This window comes from Camelina sativa, chromosome 2 (genome assembly GCF_000633955.1).
Source record: "Camelina sativa cultivar DH55 chromosome 2, Cs, whole genome shotgun sequence".
Taxonomy (NCBI): Eukaryota; Viridiplantae; Streptophyta; class Magnoliopsida; order Brassicales; family Brassicaceae; genus Camelina; species Camelina sativa.
Genome location: NC_025686.1, coordinates 17993436 through 18011511, shown reverse-complemented (window position 1 = coordinate 18011511; position 18076 = coordinate 17993436). Strand labels below are relative to the sequence as shown.

Sequence of the window (18076 nt, the reverse complement as noted above, 5' to 3'; positions counted from 1 at the left end):
ATTAGCATGTGACCTTTCCCATATAGTTCGAGCCAATCAAATGATGGAATCTAAAAGATTGAAAACAGTTCATTGTATTCAAATATATGTGGACCTCTTCTTGAAGACCCTAAGACATGACACCATATAATATAACGTTCCTGTATGTGACAATGTATATATAAACAAAAACAGTGTGTATGCAAAACCCCTAAACTGCATATAGCAAGGGAAGATATAGACATGTGAAACTTTTTTCATATAAAAATAAAATGTAAATAATGCTTTAATCAAACATACAAACCCCCAAAAAACAAAATGGATGCAAAGACTGCAACTAACCAAATAATAAAGAAAAGAAAAAAAAAAAATCAAGGGATTGTCCTCTAATAATGCCCCCACTTGATAAAAACATGAGACCTTCCCTCCTCAAGGGGTTGAAGAACGAACATATGAGAGAAAAAGAAAAACAATTTTGCTGAATATATTATGATGTTCGATGAAACCTTTTTTTGGTATAACTTTGTCCCCAAAACCCACCAGAAAACGACCACAACTCCTCCTGTTCTTTCTACTCCCGGGGGTTTCCATACCCGGGAAAGTTTCACCCGCGACTCCTCCAGTTTCATTATTTACCCAAAACTCATCATTCCCCCATCCTCGACTCAAATGGTTCCCTGACTGACCCCCGGTAATGCTGATGATGCAAATGAAACTGATGATAATGATGATGATGATGATGATGATGCTGATGTGACTCGGCTGTTGCAGCTCTACCCTCCCCGACCGACTCAACCCACCCAGAGATGCATGCAGACTTTACTAAAAAAGCAAAAGGAATTTTCTTTTTTTCTTTCTTATAGGCAAAGAAGAGCCTTCAAACAGATATGGCACGGGTAATGGCATGCTTCGCCCATTCAGCTGCTTCTTTAATTGTGTGGTCGTCAGAAGACAAACATTCGTTTAAGAACTCTTTACTTGACACTGACTGTTGTATCAAACCACCCACATGACTCCCTAGTGTATCCGCTAAATCTCCTAAGACCCCAATCGCTGTCTTCATCACCACCTCGTCCCTGTCACACAACATTTATCACAAAATTAAAAAACTGTTACCAGCTTAGCACTAATATATAATTCAGTTGGGTTGAAAAAAACTTACATGTCTTTCTCCATGTATATACTGTCCAAAAATTGGAGGATATGGGGTGCAAAAGGAATCAGGAGCTGGGTTTTGGGAGAATTCTTGAAACCTTGAAATATTCCTGAATAAGCCTCAAGGATCCCGTTTCTCAATGAGTTTGTGTACTCCGTCATTTCATCATCAGCTCCAGATGAGTGAGCAGATAATTCTGCGGCGCTCTGAAGCATCGGCATTGAATACCTCAGGTACTTCTCAAAATCCTCACCGATAGCAAGTGCTATGTCACCAAAACAGGAAAATATCGGTGGTTTCACAGATCGGTGCAACTGGTTGCTCGACAAATCTTTCAGAAGCTGCGTCATAATCCCGTCGCAATAAGGTAAAACCTTGTCCTCCAATGCTCTGCAGATATCTCCAACAACACCCACAGTAACAGCACACACTTGGTATTCTTCAAAGTTTTGAAGACCCATTTCTAGGTACTTGTAAAACTCAGGCATGTATTTGGCGAAATCAGGACCTGCTGCATAAGCAAGAGCGCCAATGGCAAGCATGGCTTCCTCATGTGCAGTTGCACTTCTACAGCCAAACACCCTCAGGAAAAGTCCCATCATTTGGTCTGCAGACTGCATGAACATATACTTGGTTGGTTCAGATCCCAATTTCTGTATGATGACCTGCAAGCATCCACATAGAAGTCCCTGCAGCTCGTTTTGCTTCTCCCTCTCGTCCATTGAAAGTTTTTCCCCTTCCAAAGTATTGTGAAGCTCCAACATTATCACAGGTACTAATTGCAGAACCATGGTCGACGTTTCATCAGTCGAACACCTGACAACTTCATTCAACGCCTCATAAGCTGCAGTCCGCAAGCGTGATTCAGTTGCATCCTCTCTGTGTGCAACAGAAAGAAGTGACTGAATAATTTCCTGGAAGTAGGGTGTTAATGGAGAATTGGGGCCGATATCCTCATAGCCTTGAGCAAGGAAGTATAGAGCCCCACAAGCCTTCTCGGCAACATTGGGCGCATCCTTCATGGTCTGGATCAGTACTGTGATAATCTGCTGGCAGTTTGCCTGGGTAATTATTGGTGTCTCGATTGTTGAACCATGAAGGAACTCAAATATCCGACCAAGGGTCCATGCAGTTGTGTCTTTCACATGGTTGCTTGGGTCATTTGTTAGAGCATTGAGCATAAATGTTAACGCTGCGTTAACAATCGCCATCAACCTATCTGCCGAAGGGCCTTCCAAAATGGAACCGAAAGCATAGGTTGCAGCTTCCCGCTCTCTCCAGTCAGGCTTTGATATTTTCTCTTCAATAAACGGCATGACATGTGGTACAATGTCATCACCAACTGCCTTAGCAACCAAACCGAGGCATGTGCCACCAGCCATTGCAATATTCCAAGCCCCTTCATCCAAATCTTGATCTTCTTCTTGCTTAAGAAGAGTTTCCAGCAGTAGAGGCACAAGCCCAGGGAGAGCCTGCTTGGTAAAATAAAAGCATGGAACATCAGAATCCCCAGCGAACTCACCACCATATTCTTCTAAGATGTCAATCTCTTCGTCACAAATGGAACTCCAGAATTCAATTGCCTGTAGAGCAACAGACTCGTCATCTTCTCTTACAGCCTTAGCTGTGATGTTGAATATATCTTGAATATAATGCGCCAACTTTTCATAGTATGTGGAAGCAATAGATACCAAACACTCAAAAGCCGCCTGCCTAATTTTCACCTCAGGGGACAGGGTTGCTTCACACACAACTCTCATGATATAATCACGCTCCATGTCATTGTTGAAATTTGCTTGGGCGAATCCCAGAGCCATGTATAAAGCACGGGTTGCAGCAAGTCTAACATCATTATTACCTTCAGCAGCATTCATACCCTGAACAACAGCCGTGAGTATCTTATTTACATGCTCCTGTTCAACAACGTCAGGTGACACTTCCTCACATAGGTATCCAAGAGTCTCCAAAGTGGCTTGCTTGACATGAGCTGGTAACTGGTGAATATTGGAGAGAAGAGATACAATGAGCTCAGGCCACTGCTTCTGTGGCAACTCAATACCTGCGACCTTGGCGATGACCTGAGATGCAGTTGAGCGAACATCGGGTACAGGAGACGAAAGTGTCTTCAACAAGAAAGCTCTGATCTGGGACTTTGTTGACATGTCTAGAGCCAACCATCTCTGAACAAGCTCATACTTCCTGTGTTGTTCCTTAGCATCAAGAGCATTTTTTAGGACTAAACCGGCTAATTTCCTGCTATCAACAGGCTTGTCATCATTCGCAAGCTCTCCAGCAAGAGATAACAAGAAACCTGCAAGGTTTTGCTCTTGAAACTGTTTGAGACTTTCTTCAGCGTGCTTACGTACGGTTCCATCAATCGACTGAGCATTAATGAGCAACTGGGTTACCTCCATTGCCATAGGTTTTTATCTGTAAAGCAATACAACGGAATTAGCTAAAACTGATTCCTTCTCATACATAATTCCCAAAAACAAACAAGAGACTCGTTACAATCAGGTCGAATCAAAAAAAACAAAACTGCCTAAATTACTATCGCCGACGCCTAAACTAAGCAAACAAAAACGTAAACAACAAAGAGAGCTATGCCCAGAGTTAAAATAGACTACGAAACTCGATTGAAACAGCAAAAAAAAAACACAGATCCGAGCACGAAATCGAATATACAAAGAAATCAACTAAGTTTTACTAACAAAAGACCAAATCAACTAGTGACTTGAACAAATAAACAAATCAGTAAAAACTAGAAGAAGCTTAATCCCAGATACGAACGAGTTCAAAATCCTAACAAAAACACAATGAACAAATCGAAACGAAACTTCAAAAAAAAAAAAAAAAAATCAATGACTAACTGAATCGAGATCGAATCAAAAAACGCGAATTGGGAAGTTATGAATCTGAAGATGGGATCTTTTAGAAGAAAGTTGAATAGATTGAAGTGAAGGAAGAAGGATTTTTTACCTAAAATCTCGGCGGCGGTGATCGGATAAAGCGGCAAATCGAAGACTGTGAGGACAAACCCTAGAAGCCCAGAGACGGAAGAGAGAGAAAAAGAGAGAGAGAAAGGAAGAGACGAAAAACAAAAAAAAAACAGTTCCAGCGAAAAAGGTAAGAGAGAGAGAGAGAGAGAGAGAGAGAGAGAGAGAGAGAGAAGAAAAGAATAATAAGCTGTGAAGATGTATTATTATTTAAAACTTTTAAAAAACAATTAATTTATTATGTAAATCTTTTTTTCTTTTGATAACTATATTAATCTTTTAAGTTTTGTAAAATTATTTTCTCCTTATATGTAGTATTTTTTAAAAATCTCAATTTAAGATTTAGGGTTTGTTAAGTGTATCATATTAAAAATGTATATATATTAAATATTTTTTTCTAAATTATAATATTTTTTTTGATAATTATGTAAATCTTCTAAATTTGAAAATTAGTTTCCAATCGTATATTTAGGGACTGTTCAGTGTATCCTAACTTTTAAATAAATAAAAAAGATATAAGAAATATAAAATAAAATAATAAAAATTTGGTAAATTAGGAAAAAGAATTTTGTAATATCTGGAGAGATAATGTCGTACATCGCGTGTTGGGTGGTCCTTATCTGAACCCCCCCACCTTCAAATATTCTCATCTTTTCGATTTCCTGACATCAACGGTCCAGATTGTTTTTGCTTGTTTCTTTCTGCCCTTTTTTTCTTTTTCTTCCAAAGGTACAAAAAAATAATACATTTATTTATACAAGAAAAATACTAAATTTGAGAAGTAATCAACAAAAATTAATTTTACAGATTTGAAAATTCATAATGATTAAGATAGCTGGAAAAAATAATATCAGAGAAGGGCCACGAACCATCATTTTAAACTTTTTAGCATTGCTGTCACATAAAAACAGCTTTCTTTATTATTATTGGGCTATGATGATGATCTCTTCTTCTCTGTGTGTTATTAATATAGTAACCAATTCTTGTGTTTGTATATGTTAATGTGTGTTGTTGTACTTGTTTTGTCAAAACATTGATTCAGGAGGAAGCAAAGATTCAGAAGAAAAGGTAAAGAAGAAAAACAAAGCATCTAGTTTTTGAGACATTGATTTGACACACACATTAATTGGAGTAATCTATCTTCTCTCGCATCCAAGGCCATTCTGATTCACAGAGATCAAGAGGCGAGTTTCCTTCGTCATCTTTAATGGTTGTATCAGCTTTCTGCTTCACTAAGAACTCGGCGATTTCTTCTCTTTCGCAGACAACAGCGTAGTGTAGAGATGTTTGCCCTTCATTGTCCTACAAAAACGTTTTTGTCAGCTAACCTAAAACACAGCCCACAGATCTTTACTTTAAGAGGAAAGAAATGGTTTAAGGTTTTTGTTTACCTTAGCATTCACATCAGCGTTCTGATCAATTAGAGCTTTAGCAACGTTCAGATGGCCACGGTCTATAGCCCAATGCAGCGGTGTTCGACCTTCACTATCTGACATAATCCAAGGATGGAGTTACCGTGAATTGTCCAAAGCAAAATCTAAACATTTGTGAAATTGGTATACATTAGAGACTACTAACCTCTTGCATTTACAGGTATGCCATTATCTAAGCACTTCAATAGATTCTCGACTTCTCCTTCTCTAGCAAAGCCGTGTATGGCATCAATCTTCCTGGAACATAATAGACATAAGAGTAAAGACCACAAGAATGAACAGAGCTTTGACTATGATTAAAATCAACACATGATTCTTTGACTATGACTAAGGTGAGTATTATGATATATATACAGTCCTCCTCTGATCTAGTCTCTACTCTCTAGTAATACAGAGACCTCGGGAGAAAGTGCTCATTACGGAAATAAAAGTTCAAAGATATCAGAAATTTGTAACTAATCACTTAGAAACCTTACAACTCATTTTCGGAATCCTCTTCGTACACCAATGAGCTAAACACCGGTCCCATTGGACCTGCAGCAGCATCACCACTCCGATTTCTTTTTTTCTAAAATTCCGCAACAAACCAAAACAAGCCAGGATATTATTCAAGAAACGAAACAGATGATTCACAAACAGTCTGATGAAATGTAACATAACTACATAAGGGTAAAGACAACTACTAACCGAGCCACCTTCTACCCAAGCTGGATACAATTGAGTCACAAGATCGATATACTTCTCCATTGCTTCTTCAGGAGGCATAGCACCCAATTTCTTCCATGCTTGCCTAAAACACAACAGGTCTCAGTCAATCAAAATTGCATTTCTATGACCAAATCTGCAGCCTAACCCATAAATTACCAATCGGTGACAGATACATCCACAAGAAAGAACCATCAGTACATCACAAGTAAAACATGATGAAGAAATCATCTTCAAAGTCAAGACATAAGAATCAGATTACTAATCAATACAACAACAAAAGCAATCCTTTTCGATACTTAGGCGATGCAAGATACGAACTTGTTGACATCAAGATAGATATGAATCATCCGTACATCACAGTTCACAAGTGAACAAACCACATCAGCAATCAAGTTCACAGTCATAACATATAAATCAGAGTGTGAGCGAGACAAACCACTTGGCACGAGCAGTCATTTTGAGAGCTGATGGTTGAGGAGCAAAACAAGGTCCTTCAGTAGCAATCTTATACAATCCATAAAGCTGAAGCTGCAACTCATTAGATACTTTCTGAGAAAGCCTGTCAGATGCAGCAGCAGCCACAAAAGCCGTAGCAGCACTAAATGCCTCATCAAGTTCTGTACTTTCAACACCTTCCCAATCATCATCTTCGTCGTCCTCATCATCATCATCATCCTCGTCACCTCTCAAACTACCTTGCTCCGCCACAAGAGACTCTGTCTCGCCGCTAATCCCGGTTAAAGATTCGACCTTGCGCAAGCTCTCATACTCCGATTCAGTCGTGTGGTCGCGAGTGAGTGAGAGATTCTCGCCTTTAAACGCGACGAGGATTGAGATTAGCTTAGCGAGAAGGTAAGCGAAGATCAAACCTATGATTACAGACTGTGCAAGCTGATACCAATCATCCATTTCCCCCAAAATCGGAAAATTTTCTAATAAAGATGAAAACTTCACTGAGATTCAAACAAACCCAACTCGAAATCTGAGTAGAGAAGCCCTACAAATCAAAGAAGAGTCACTGCAAACGCATCTCCAGAAACAAAAAAGGAGCCACCTTTTTCTCTTGTTTTCACCGCTTCACTCCTCAATTTGTTTTTTTTTTTTATTACACTTTCTGGGATTGTCTTTTGTTGAAGATGAGATACAACAGAAGATTTTTAGACCATTGCCCAAACACAAACCTTTAAATTGTTGACTTATAAAGTTTCACTTTTTGTATTTTTTACGTATCTTAATCGTTTTCTTAACCTCAGCTAGTGTTTAGTTGCATACTTTTTTTACACTACACCATAAATATGTGACACGAAATGAAAATAAAGAGAGCAAAAGCAAGAAAAAGGAACTATGCATTACCATTCCTTAAAAATTCAAACTCAGAAACAGCCATAGAGAAAAAACCATAAGGCCTTCAGTTCAGAAAGCTTTACCAAAACAAAGCTACTGAAAAAAATCCTACTAAGAAAATAATGTACTTAGAAATCATTATTACTTTTATGGACGTAGTAAACAAAAACAACCTAATCATTTTCCTTCTCTTCTAAACCATCAAATTCGGTTTTTTGCTTCCTCTGCAACTCTTCTCCCTTCATCATCTCTGCCATAAGTCGTCTCTATGAGAGCTGGTCTTTCCTCTCGACTTTTGCTTCAGATGAGTTAGGCTTCTTTTACCTCAGTTACTGATATTGTGCTTCATTTGGTTAAGTCCTTGCCGTAGCTTGGCGTCTTCGTCATCATCGTTTTTGCTGAGGAATTTGTCGACCTGAGATGCAGCTTGACGTCCTTCAGAGATGGCCCAAACAACCAAAGACTGGCCTCTGCGACAATCACCTGCTGCAAAAACACCTTCCACTGTTGTTGAAAACCGGCCATACTCTGCCTTAAAGTTCGACCTGTTGTCGCATTCGAGTCCTAGCTTCTCAGCCAATGTCTGTAAGAACAAAACAAAACAAGCCATTGGTTTACGATCATTACCACAATTTAGAACAAGAGGGTCAAACAATGAGAAACACTTACCGGCTCAGGTCCAAGGAATCCCATGGCCAAGAAGACGAGGTCTGCTTCAATTATTTCCTCGGAACCTTCGATCTCTTTGAATTGGAACCTCCCGGTCTCATCCTTCTCCCAACTCACTCTCACAAGTTCAAGCCCGTTGACGTTTCCATTGTCATCTCCAATGAACCTCTTGGTTAAGACCTCATAAGTTCTTGGATCTTTTCCAAATTTGGTGGCAGCTTCTTGATGTCCGTAGTCAATACGGAATACACGAGGCCACTGTAGTCATAAACAATACAAGTAAACTCATTACATACCTGCTTACAAGTTTTTTAACCTATGAAAAAAGTTGCTAAAATGATTCGAGTATAGAAATCTGAAACAAACCTGTGGCCAAGGATTTCCAGGAGCTCTCGTAGCAGGTGGCTGAGGAAGAAGCTCAAGGTTTACAATGTTGCTGCATCCATGGCGGATAGATGTTCCGATACAATCTGTACCAGTATCACCTCCACCAATTACAACAACCTTCTTTCCCTTTGCTGAAATGTAATTGCCATCCTCAAGATTGCTATCAAGCAAGCTTTTGGTGTTTGCATGAAGAAACTCCATGGCAAAGTGAACACCAGATAGATCACGACCAGGCACTGGAAGATCTCTGCAAAATTGATACACAACAATGTCTCAGTTTGATTATAATCTGTTTATATTTCTGGTCATACAAATAGGAATTTATAATCTTTAAAAATGAAAAAGTACCTTGGCTTTGTGGAACCAACAGCAAGAACAATTGCATCATTCTCTTCCTTAAGCCCATCAAGTGAGTAAGACGGGTCTTTTCCAATATTAGCATTGACCACAAAGTTGATACCTTCTTTGGTCATAAGATCAACCCGCCGTTGAACTATGTCAATTTTGTCCGTCTTCATGTTTGGGACTCCATACATCATAAGCCCACCAATTCTGTCAGAGCGCTCATACACTGTTACTGAGTGGCCCATTTTGTTCAGTTGGTCAGCCGAAGCCAATCCAGCCGGTCCACTTCCGATAATAGCAACTTTTTTCCTGCAAATCAATAAGCAGAAACATGTAAATACAGACTAAGATAAAATAGTTTGCTAAGAGAATAGAGTTAGAAAGTGTACCCTGTTCTCTTGAGAGGTGGCCTTGGTACCATCCATCCTTCCTCAAAAGCTTTGTCTATAATAGAACATTCAATGCTTTTTATGGATACAGGGTTCTCGATTATTCCAAGAACACAAGAACCTTCACATGGTGCAGGGCACACCCGCCCAGTGAACTCAGGGAAGTTGTTTGTCTCAAGTAGACGGTTCAAGGCTTCTTGCCATCTGTTCTGGTACACAAGTTCGTTGAATTCAGGAATCTTGTTACCAAGAGGGCATCCAGAGGTCTCCTGTAAATTTATCAAAAACAAAAATTGTTTAGCATCCATTCATGAAATGCCAAGTTGCATTTTCCCTTTTAAAAATAAATTTTGCATTTACATAAAATTTGAATACCAAATTACCATCGATGAGGAAATTTAGTTAGTAGATCTAAAAAATAAAGAGCTTTTAAAAACAAAAATTGCGGGTCATGTAAATATAAAGCAAAGCCCAAATCAGGTAAAAAAAAAAGCAAATACAATATGCTTTTTTAAAAAGAAACCATGCGCATAAACTACTAAATTATAAGCTGTAAGAAGACAACTTAGAAAGGATAAAAAGAGAGGCTAACAGATATTTACCTGGTGGCAGAATGGAGTTCCACAATCCATGCATCGTGCTGACTGAGTTGTAAGGAGCGGTCCAGGTTTTGATTCCTCCATGACTTCGTTCCAGTCATTAAGACGAACATTGGGATCTCTGTACTTAACTCCTTCACGCTCATAAGCAATGAAACCACGGTGTTTAACAGCATCATCTACCTTAGAAGGTTTCTTCGGAGCTTCAGCTGCCACTCCATTTCCTGACATCTCCTCTTTAGAAGAAGCAGCTGCCATGTTCTTCAGCTCAACAAAGGCGTCTTTCTCCTCGAGTTCTTTTTCTTCCAACTCATCAGCTTCCTCAGAAGCACGCTCTATTGCTTGCTTGGATACCTCTTCATGTTTCATGGCCGACAAAACACGTTTGTAGTCTCTTGGGAAAACCTTGATAAACTTGGGTAGCAAATTCTCAAAGTCTGCAAGAACGTCTTGAGCAAGTTGGCTGTTGGTGTGTCGTTGATGTTGCTGGATCATCATTTTGAGTGTCATTTTATCCTCCTCATCTTCAACTTTATCCAGATCAACTAGTTCAGGGTTGCATCTGGTGTGAAACTTACCGTCCACATCAAGGACATAAGCAATACCACCACTCATACCAGCAGCAAAGTTTCTACCAGTCTTGCCAAGCACCACAACAGTACCACCAGTCATGTATTCACAGCCGTGATCACCAACACCTTCAACAACGGCTTTAGCACCAGAATTACGAACAGAGAACCTTTCAGCAGCCATCCCATTGAAGTATGCTTCACCACTAGTGGCCCCGTAAAGTGCTACATTACCAATAACAATATTTTCCTTTGGATCAAAGCTGCTTCCTTTTGGAGGGTAGACAACAACTTTACCTCCGGAGAGACCTTTTCCAACATAGTCGTTGCTATCGCCCTCAAGTTCTAACATAATTCCTGGACACAAGAAAGCTCCAAGACTCTGACCAGCACTTCCTGTGAACTTAATATGAATTGTATCCTTTGGAAGCCCAGCCAAGTGGTAACGTTTGGTTACCTCATGGCTCAACATTGTCCCAACAGCGCGGTTAACGTTGCAGATAGGAGTCTCAATGTACACCGGAAGAGCTTTCTCCAGAGCAGATTTTGACAAAGCAATCAGCTCTTGATCCAGAGCCATGTCTAAGCCGTGATCTTGTTTCTGGACACAGTACTGAGCAGCCCCAGGACGAATCTCAGCAGCAGGTCTGAGCAAAAGAGAAAGATCAATGTTCTCCAACTTATCATTGTTCTTGACAACTTCCCTGTCAAGTTCAAGCATATCTGCACGACCAATCATCTCAGTGACAGTTCTGAAACCAAGTCCAGCCATGATCTCCCTAACTTCCTCAGCAAGCATAAAGAAGAAGTTAATAACATGTTCAGGCTCCCCAGCAAATTTTTCACGGAGAACTGGATCTTGAGTAGCAATTCCCACAGGGCAGGTGTTCTTGTGGCACTTTCTCATCATGATACACCCAAGTGTAATAAGGGGAGCAGTACTAAATCCGAACTCTTCAGCACCAAGAAGTGCTGCAATTGCAACGTCTCTGCCAGTTTTCAACTGACCATCAGTCTGAAGAACAGTACGGCCGCGAAGGTCATTAGCAACAAGAGTTTGGTGTGTCTCAGCTAGACCAAGTTCCCACGGAAGACCAGCGTTTTTAATACCGGTCCAGCGAGATGCACCAGTACCTCCATCATGACCTGCTATCAGAACATGGTCAGCATGGCCCTTCACCACACCGCTAGCAATAACTCCGACACCAGCTTCAGATACAAGTTTAACACTAATACGGGCCCCAGGATTGGCATTCTACACGACATAAGAGAAACAAATGTTACACTAAACGGAAGGATGAAGATTAGAAATGTCTAAACAAGATTTTATAAGACGTATGGGTACCTTAAGATCGTGAATTAGCTGAGCAAGATCCTCGATAGAGTAGATGTCATGATGAGGAGGTGGACTGATTAGCCCTACACCAGCGGTTGAATTTCTGGTGATAGCAATGTCTCCTATAACCTTGTGGCCTGGTAGCTCCCCACCTTCCCCAGGTTTGGCACCCTGTATGGCATTAGAGACAGACCAATATTAAGATCCAACATTCAAAAAACTTTTGACGAGGCAAAAGCATTATCTGCTAGGAGCAAAAATCATAGGGACTGTAGTCTGTAGAAACCCAAAGACGTGCAAAAGGTATGAGAATGAGAAAATATTATGCAAAGCCAAATTTTAAGTCACCTGAGCCATCTTTATCTGCAGCTCATCAGCATTTGTAAGATAGTAGCTTGAGACTCCAAATCTTCCACTAGCAATTTGTTTGATGGAGCTTCTTTTCGGGTTCCTTGAACCATCTGCAAGGGGCTCCATACGGGATGGCAGTTCCCCTCCCTCACCTTAAGCAGATCATAAAATAATGTCTTAGTATTTTTGCAAAGAACAAGAAAATATACAAAAATCATCGAGAAAAAGAAATATACCTGTATTTGACTTTCCTCCAAGTTTATTCATGGCCATTGCTAAGGTTGTATGTGCCTCTAGTGATATAGATCCATAACTCATAGCGCCTGTACAAAACCGCTTAACAATTTCACTTGCAGGCTCTACTTGATCTAGTGGAATGGTTACATCTGCTTCTTTGAACTTCATGAGCCCGCGCAAATTACTTTGCTTGTTCAATTCATTGATGCGCTTCGAATATTCTTTGTATGCAGCTACACTGTTGGTCCGTGCAGCCTCTTGCAATTTTGCAATCGCAAGAGGGTCGTTGAGATGAATCTCCCCATTCTTCCTCCAGTGATAGTTTCCTGGATTGAGAAGTGCTGAGGCTTCTGCACTCCCAGGTGCATAGCCACGGGCTGGAAAAGCCATCTCATGCAATTGAAGACCATCTCGTGCAAGCATCTCAAATGTCGCTCCTTCCACTCTGCTTGGGGTTCCCGCAAAACATTTCTGAATTACTTCAGATGAAAGTCCAAGAGCTTCAAATATCTGAGCACCCTTGTATGAGGCCAGAGTTGAAATTCCCATTTTGGCAAGAACTTTCATCATTCCGTAGTTACTTGCCTTGTAATACTTCTTGACCAGCTCTTCTTTAGAATGGAACTCCCCGTTAGATTTTGGTGGTATCTTGCCGTCAACTTGTAATCTATAAACCGCCTCGACCGCCAAATATGGGCAAATAGCATCTGCTCCGAATCCGACAAGAGTGCAGAAATGATGCACTTCACGTGGCTCAGCAGATTCCACTACCAAACCAACTTGGGTGCGCGCAAGTGTCTTAACCAGATGATGATGAACGGCACCAACAGCCAAGAGAGAGCTCACAGCAACACGCGTTGCAGAGAAAGCTAAAATATGAAAACATTTAAAAAAAAAAAGAGTAAGAACATGGCAAAAGTGGTCAAAAATTAAAATACGATCTAAGGATGCCAAATGATTACCTCGGTCAGACAAAACAAGTAATGTGTAGCCCTCCTTTATCGCTTCATTAGCTTCATCACAAATTCGGTCCAAGGTCTCCTCTAACCCTTTTGTACCTCGTTCTTTAGGATAAGTTATATCAAGAACTTTAGTCCGCCAGCCTCTGTAATTCATTTTCTTGATTGCTTCCATCTCTTCGACTTTCAAAAGAGGACCTTTTAGGGAGAGACGGTGACATTGCTCTTCAGTTGTTTCAGTTAGATCACCTTCTGGACCTATCATGCACTCCATCGAAGTAACAATCTTCTCACGAATAGGATCGATTGGAGGATTTGTCACTTGAGCAAACATTTGCTTGAAATACTCAAAGCATAACTTCTCTCGGTTTGACATAACAGCTAGAGGTGTATCATTCCCCATAGAACCAAGTGCTTCAGAGCCATCTTTAGCCATCGGAAGCAGCAGCATCTCCAACGCCTCAACTGTATAACTGCATGCATAGGTCATAAGGAAGCGTGAGGCCAATTTCAAAGAAAAACAGAGGAATACACATTAGCAAGTATAAAAACAAACATACCCAAAGGCCTTCAGTGGAGACAATAAACCATGAATTCCCATGCTCTCCATTGAATCATCATCATTTGAGGCCTATGTTACAACGAAAAAAAAGTCAACTAACCATTTTCAAGATGACTGAGAGTATACTCTACTAGGGGAAATGGGATTCTTTAGCGACAGGCTTACCGGTACAACACCAGAAATTGAAGGAGCAATCCGTTCAGCCTCTGGAACTGACTCAATGATGTCTTTAAGTTCAATCTTTTGCCTTTGAAGCCACTCACCATAGGGCCTTGCCAGTGAATACTGCTGCTTCAAGGCATCGTCATCAACAACAATATGCTTCTCAAAATCAACAAGAAGCATCATACCCGGGTTAAGTCTTCCTTTCCTCATCACATCTTCAGGTGGTACGTCAACTACCCCGACTTCACTAGCCATAATGACCCTTCCACTGTGGGTTATGTAGAACCTACCAGGACGAAGTCCATTACGGTCCAATGTGGCACCCAAGTAGCGACCATCAGTAACTGCAAGAGATCCAATGGAGAGTTACATCAAGACCACATATAAAGAAATGGGTTGGTAAGTTTGTGCAGAACTTAGGAATAAAACTTACATGATATGAGGGCAGGTCCATCCCATGGCTCCATTAGAGCAGATAAGTATTCATAAAACGATTTCCTGCTTGGATCTATGTTTTTGTCATTCTGCCATGCTTCAGGGATCATCATCATAACAGCTTCAGGAAGACTTCTCCCAGCTCGGACAAGCAGCTCAAGAACACCATCAAAAGCACCTAGCAAGGTCAATACAGAAACGTGTCATAGGTCCATAAAATCTAAGCGTGTCATAGGTCCATAAAATCTAAGGAAAGCTCTGATCCACATTTAGTTGAACATTGTACAGGCATATAATCGAGAATAAAAGTTACCTGAGTCAGAAGAGCTAACATCCACAATAGGCAGAAGCTTCTTCAACTCCTTCTTTGATAATCCAAGTTCCTTGCACTTCAGAAGACCCTCACGTGCCCTCATCCTGTGCGGAATATAAACTCAGAAATCATTAGATGGTGCACTAATTAAAAATGAAGCAAACAGGTTACTTAAATTACATGAAAGCTTAATGTATTATATTTCTGACGACATACCAGTTCACGTTTCCCCTGAGAGTATTGATTTCTCCATTGTGTCCCAAAACACGCATTGGCTGAGCACGATCCCAGCTGGGAAATGTATTGGTAGAGAACCGAGAGTGAACCTAAACCATCAATAAAATTTAACCGAGTATAGTCAATCATTAAGTTATTAAAATATGAAAATGTGTATGTATGCAACTGAAAACTTTACCACTTGGTCTTAGACAATACTTCAACAGCATTATAGTTGGGAGCAAGTTTCTAATGTTGCTGAATTGTGCTAACTACCTTGACCAACAAAATCTTAGATTTGTGATTACTCAACCCTAAGATAACTAATGATACATATCAAGGCAAACGAGTTTCTGGACTCACTTGACGTTACCAACTCACCAGCATCCAATATTTAAAATACTTATCAAGAGGGTTTGGAGGAACTTAAGAGATCATTCAAACTTCAATGCCTCTCAGAAGTCATTCCCCTCAACCTCGCATCTCCTCGGTTACCCCGTTGGTTCACATGCTGTTTGGTGGAGCATGGAGTCAGCATAAAAAAAGAGATTGTGAATAGAAAAATTATTTACCAGGGCCATGTAGCTCGTAAACCTTTCACTCCCAAGATCCGCGTAGTAATAATCCTTCAGTTGATCAGGCTTTAGTTGTCCTTTGTAAACAATAGTCCTAAATCACGAAAGAAAACACAATTCATTAGATTAAATAATTTCATTCCTTAAAGAAAAAAAAAATACAATTCTTCACAAAATAGCTAAAATACCTAGAAGATAAAGAACAAATGTAGAAGTCCTTCATAGCACCGTGTTCAAGGTTCAACGCAGCCCGAATAGCAACCATGGATACTCTTCGAAGAATATACATCTGTCACATATAAGAGTATCATTAACATCATCTCCCACACCAATTAAATATTAGATGTCAATGTATAAAATGTAAATGCAAAAAAATTACCTGTTGCTCAAAATCAGCTTTAGAATTAGCAGTAGGAGTAAGGAAAACTTGCTCAATAATTGGTTCAGTCTGCAAAGCGGACTTTCCCAACATAGAGTTATCAGTAGGCACTGATCTCCATCCAAGTACTGAATGACCAAGTGATTCAGCAACCTATACACAAAAAAAAACTCTTCTCCATTAAAATCCATGTTTATGAAATTTATTCAAAAAATGTAAGAAAATAAAAAAAGTGTCAAACGAACCTTAGTGAAAACATTTCTGCTTTCTTCTCTCCGGCTTTCAGAGGTTGGCAAGAAGAACATACCAACAGCATACTCTCCAGCAGGAGGAAGTACAAAGCCAAGCTCTGTCGCAGCCTGATAGACAAAAACACATCAACCACTTAACTTAATTACCGAACAGAACCAATAATAACTACTCTGAAACATTAGTACAAAGAAATAAAATAAAAGATTTGCAACGGTTTAGATCTTGTCAGATCTTTTTATAATTTTACCAACCGATTTCAAAATCTGTTTGCATGGAGAATTAAAAAAAAAAAAAAACAAACCTCAGCATAGAAATCGTGAGGCAGACCAACAAGAATCCCAGCGCCGTCACCAGTGTTGCTCTCACAACCACAAGCACCTCTATGAGTCATCCGTATCAACATCTCCAACGAATCAGTCACCTGAAAAATTCAAAAATCAAAACCATGTCACTGATCACATCACACACATGAGCGATTAAATTATACATGTATGATGAACAGAACGGTACCGTTTTGCGGCTGGACTCGCCGGACAACTCTGCTACAAAACCGACACCACAAGAGTCTTTATCATAGGAAGGATCGTAAAGACCGAGAGGCTTCTCCGGAACACCGGAAAATGACGACTTAACCACCGTTCTAAGCTTCGCAGACCGTCCAGGCCCGTCCGATCTCCAAAACTGAAGCGTCTCGGATCCGGATCTCCTCACACGAGTCCCTAGGAAAGGACTCTCAGGAGTCGTCGTCGTCGTCGTCGCCGCCAACGATTTCTTCACAGAGCATCGCGCCGTCGTACACGTCCTTCTACGGCCGACACCTGGCGCGACGGCCAATTGGGATGCAGGGACGGTGGAGTTTTTCAGAGATCGGAGTGATAACAATTGTTGGTTGGTTCGGAGGTTAAGAACGGAGCTAGACGAAGCTGCCGCCATTTTTTTTTTGTTCTCACGGAATCAACAGTGAATGATCAGGTTAACAGATTTGGTTTGGTTTTTTTTTGGTCTATTCAGAAAGAAAAAAAGTGAGACAAGGAATCACGATCTTTTCTGATCTGTATAAACAACCAAAAAAAAACAGAGAGCGTGGCGGACAGAAGGAGAAAGAGCGCGGCGGACCGGGCAAAAAAGAGGCGGCGGGGCGTGTGGCGGCTGCGAGAGTAGAGAGTTTATACGTTTTATATCAGATGCGAGACGTTTACTTATATAGAGAGGAGAGAGATAGGCTTTGGGAGAGAGAAAATCTTGTTGTTCGCTTTCGTTTAGATAGAGAAATTTTTATTTTTTTATATTTTCATTTTCTCATTTTTTTAATTTTGTTATTTTGTTATTTTATCCACAATGCTATTTTAATTAATATTGTAAATTTGAGTATTAGTGGTTTGTTGTTCCTCTTACCCCATGAAAATATGAGAGCTAAACAAAATTTGTGGTCAGGTCTACGTTATTTGAAATAAATTATATTTCTAATTTTTTCATTTATTTTATTAAAATATCCATATAATCAAATACAAGATCTTCTTTTAATATTAGAATATGTAGCATTAAATCTTTGATCAAAATTTTTTATATTTGGATAAACAACAAAAATAATTTCAAATGGGAAGAAAAAAGCGTGTGGAAGACTGAAGCAGCAAATAAATGCATAATATATATGATAGATAGGTATGTGAGCTATTTTTCTTTGGCGTGTGCTTTTATATTTATAGAGAAGAGAGTTTTACT

General features: G+C 40.0%; 3 protein-coding genes across 7 annotated transcripts in view; all 3 read right to left on the bottom strand.

The window, feature by feature from the left end:
• Window positions 1–4264, bottom strand: part of LOC104728578 (importin subunit beta-1-like) — a 9918-nt gene extending 5654 nt beyond the window's left edge. Inside the window, exons 1-3 of one of the 2 annotated variants that reach the window (XM_010447540.2) lie at window positions 4115–4264; window positions 1142–3565; window positions 57–1055 (exon numbers count right to left, since the gene is read on the bottom strand). In XM_010447540.2, coding sequence (XP_010445842.1) covers window positions 857–1055; window positions 1142–3555 — 2613 coding nt within the window. In that variant the 5' untranslated portion in view covers window positions 3556–3565; window positions 4115–4264 and the 3' untranslated portion in view covers window positions 57–856. Of the gene's footprint in view, window positions 1–56; window positions 1056–1141; window positions 3566–4114 lie in introns of those variants that run through there. The other variant, XM_010447538.2, reaches the window with a different exon arrangement.
• Window positions 5136–7442, bottom strand: LOC104728572 (acyl-CoA-binding domain-containing protein 1-like). The gene is made up of 6 exons (XM_010447532.2): window positions 6709–7442; window positions 6252–6354; window positions 6041–6132; window positions 5710–5801; window positions 5523–5620; window positions 5136–5433 (listed from the first exon to the last, which is right to left on the bottom strand). Exons 1-6 carry the CDS (start codon window positions 7179–7181, stop codon window positions 5254–5256), a joined length of 1038 nt encoding a protein of 345 aa, XP_010445834.1. The 5' UTR covers window positions 7182–7442; the 3' UTR covers window positions 5136–5253.
• Window positions 7600–17571, bottom strand: LOC104728554 (glutamate synthase 1 [NADH], chloroplastic). 4 transcript variants are annotated; one of them, XM_010447515.2, is made up of 21 exons: window positions 16865–17571; window positions 16656–16775; window positions 16348–16461; window positions 16103–16255; window positions 15912–16012; window positions 15721–15817; window positions 15149–15258; window positions 14933–15036; window positions 14618–14797; window positions 14185–14528; window positions 14018–14088; window positions 13461–13930; window positions 12498–13367; window positions 12259–12413; window positions 11920–12081; window positions 10009–11829; window positions 9407–9675; window positions 9021–9326; window positions 8652–8919; window positions 8286–8543; window positions 7600–8199 (listed from the first exon to the last, which is right to left on the bottom strand). In XM_010447515.2, the coding sequence occupies exons 1-21, from the start codon at window positions 17285–17287 to the stop codon at window positions 7942–7944; spliced, it is 6654 nt and encodes a 2217-aa protein (XP_010445817.1). In that variant the 5' UTR covers window positions 17288–17571; the 3' UTR covers window positions 7600–7941. The 4 variants fall into 4 exon arrangements, with proteins under 4 accessions (XP_010445817.1, XP_010445819.1, XP_010445826.1 ...); XM_010447517.1 differs by lacking the exons at window positions 15721–15817; window positions 15912–16012; window positions 16103–16255; ... (1 more) ...; window positions 16656–16775; window positions 16865–17571 and adding an exon at window positions 15530–15659; XM_010447524.2 differs by lacking the exons at window positions 15721–15817; window positions 15912–16012; window positions 16103–16255; ... (1 more) ...; window positions 16656–16775; window positions 16865–17571 and adding an exon at window positions 15512–15631.